At 61.1% G+C, this 1,782-nt stretch overlaps 1 protein-coding gene across 1 annotated transcript in view; it reads left to right on the forward strand.

Annotated features, from left to right (window-relative positions):
- The first annotated feature begins 412 nt into the window (after positions 1-412).
- The window catches only part of ARL8B (ADP ribosylation factor like GTPase 8B), a 13,403-nt gene continuing 12,033 nt past the window's right edge, over positions 413-1,782 (forward strand). Inside the window, exon 1 of the mRNA XM_042880919.1 lies at positions 413-622. Within this exon, the coding sequence (XP_042736853.1) occupies positions 500-622 (123 nt within the window). The 5' untranslated portion in view covers positions 413-499. The remainder of the gene's footprint in view (positions 623-1,782) is intronic.

Here is a 1,782-nt window from a genome sequence, read left to right on the forward strand (position 1 = left end):
AGTACAAGAGAGGCCGGGACACACAGGGAAGAGCCCAGCAGAGGCCTCCAGGGTGGTGCGGGGCTTGGAGCGGCTCTCCCGGCGGGAAGGCTGGGACTGCTTCCCGGAGGACGCCCGGGGGCTCCGGCGCACGCTCGCAACCACCTGCGGGAGGCGCAGAGGGCAGAGCCGGGCGGACGAAGCGGCGGCCACCAGGGGCGCCAAAGCGGCGGGGCGGTGCCGGGCACGACTCCGCCCCCGCCGCCACTGATGGCCCCGCCCCGCCCCTCCCTCCCGCCGTCGGTCCTCCCCGGGCGCCGTGCGCGCGGCTGCCGATAGGCGGCGCTGTGAGGCGCGGCCTCTCCCGGTGCGCCGCGCGAGCCCGGCCGCGGCGTCATATGACCGCGGCGCGGGGGCGAGCCGGGCCGAGAGGGAGCGCGCGGTGTCGAGAGCCGCCGGAGCTGTCCCGGTTCTCCCGGTCCTCCCGCCAGTGCCCGGCCGTCGCCGCCCCGCCGCAGCCATGTTGGCGCTGCTCTCCCGGCTGCTGGACTGGTTCCGCTCGCTATTCTGGAAGGAGGAGATGGAGCTCACCCTGGTGGGGCTGCAGTACTCCGGCAAGACCACCTTCGTCAACGTCATCGCGGTGAGCGGCCCGGGCGGGGAGCGGGGAGCGGGCCGTGCCGCGCCGTGCCGCCGCGTTGTCCCTGCGGCACCGGGGGGCAGCGAGGCCTGCGGGCGGCCTGCAGGGACGGGGCTGCGGGCGGTGCGGGGCCGGGCCCGGTGCTTGTCTGTCCTCCGTCGGCCTGCAGGCTGTGCACGCCGTAACCAGCGGTGTCATCGGCTGCTTTCCCCGCTGGATCGTTTCGGTGCTCGTCGGTAAATGGTTTAAACGTTTCCCACTCCGTTGTCCTTCGTTTTTTTTTTTTTTTTAATTATTATTTTGTTTTTAAACCTGTACCGATCTGTGCACTCTCTCGAGCTGTGTGCCAAGTACAACTCCCAGGCCTTGCAGCAGCAGCCTGCTGAGCCTGGGCCTGCTTATCAGATGCAGGAGGGCCGTGTGAGTCCTCTCTCCCACATGGAGCTTTTCTATTGCTGAGAGTGAGAAAGATTGGCTGGATTGGATAGATTCCATGGTCCCTTCAGTGTCCTGTAGCGCAGATGCGGTCACTGGGGGCGAGCTGCAATTTGTCAGCTGGAGTCGAGAAGCTAACATGGAGGCCAAGGCACCCTTTGCTTTGCAGGGGGTGTGACTGGCTTGAATCCAGTGCAACCAGAGCATTCAGGTCTGAACCTCGACTTCAGATCCAAGCACGCTTCAACCTCTTCTATGAGGCTGTGTTAACAATGAGTGTTTTTATGCGTGTATTTGGATGAGTAACTCGATAGTGAAAGGCACTGCCACTCTCTTGCAGTTATACATAATTCTTGTTACGTTTACCATGTCAAAACATAACAGAGCTCACGCGCAGTTGGGGATGTTGGTGCTTCATGGCTTGTGTGATAAAATGGTAAAAAGTACCTCTTCCTCAGCCTGGTTGTATGAAGCAACAGCTGCTGGACTAATGTGAGAACTCCAGAAGCCTTTTCTTTGACATACTACTGGCTCTCACTGCTTTTGCTCTTGGATTTCTGCAGATGGAACTTGGCCACTGAACAGCCTCAGCCTGTGGTTGCTGACCTGACACTGATGTGAGGTTTTCAGCTGAACTTGGGCACTCAAATTACTTTGCAGGTTCTTACTCTTCTGCTGTCCAGGATGGTGATAGCCCATGTAGGATGGTGATAGCCCATGTAGGATGG

This window comes from Lagopus leucura, unplaced genomic scaffold (assembly GCF_019238085.1).
Source record: "Lagopus leucura isolate 7727_CA_CO unplaced genomic scaffold, USGS_WTPT01 Super-Scaffold_100028, whole genome shotgun sequence".
In the NCBI taxonomy this organism is placed as follows: Eukaryota; Metazoa; Chordata; class Aves; order Galliformes; family Phasianidae; genus Lagopus; species Lagopus leucura.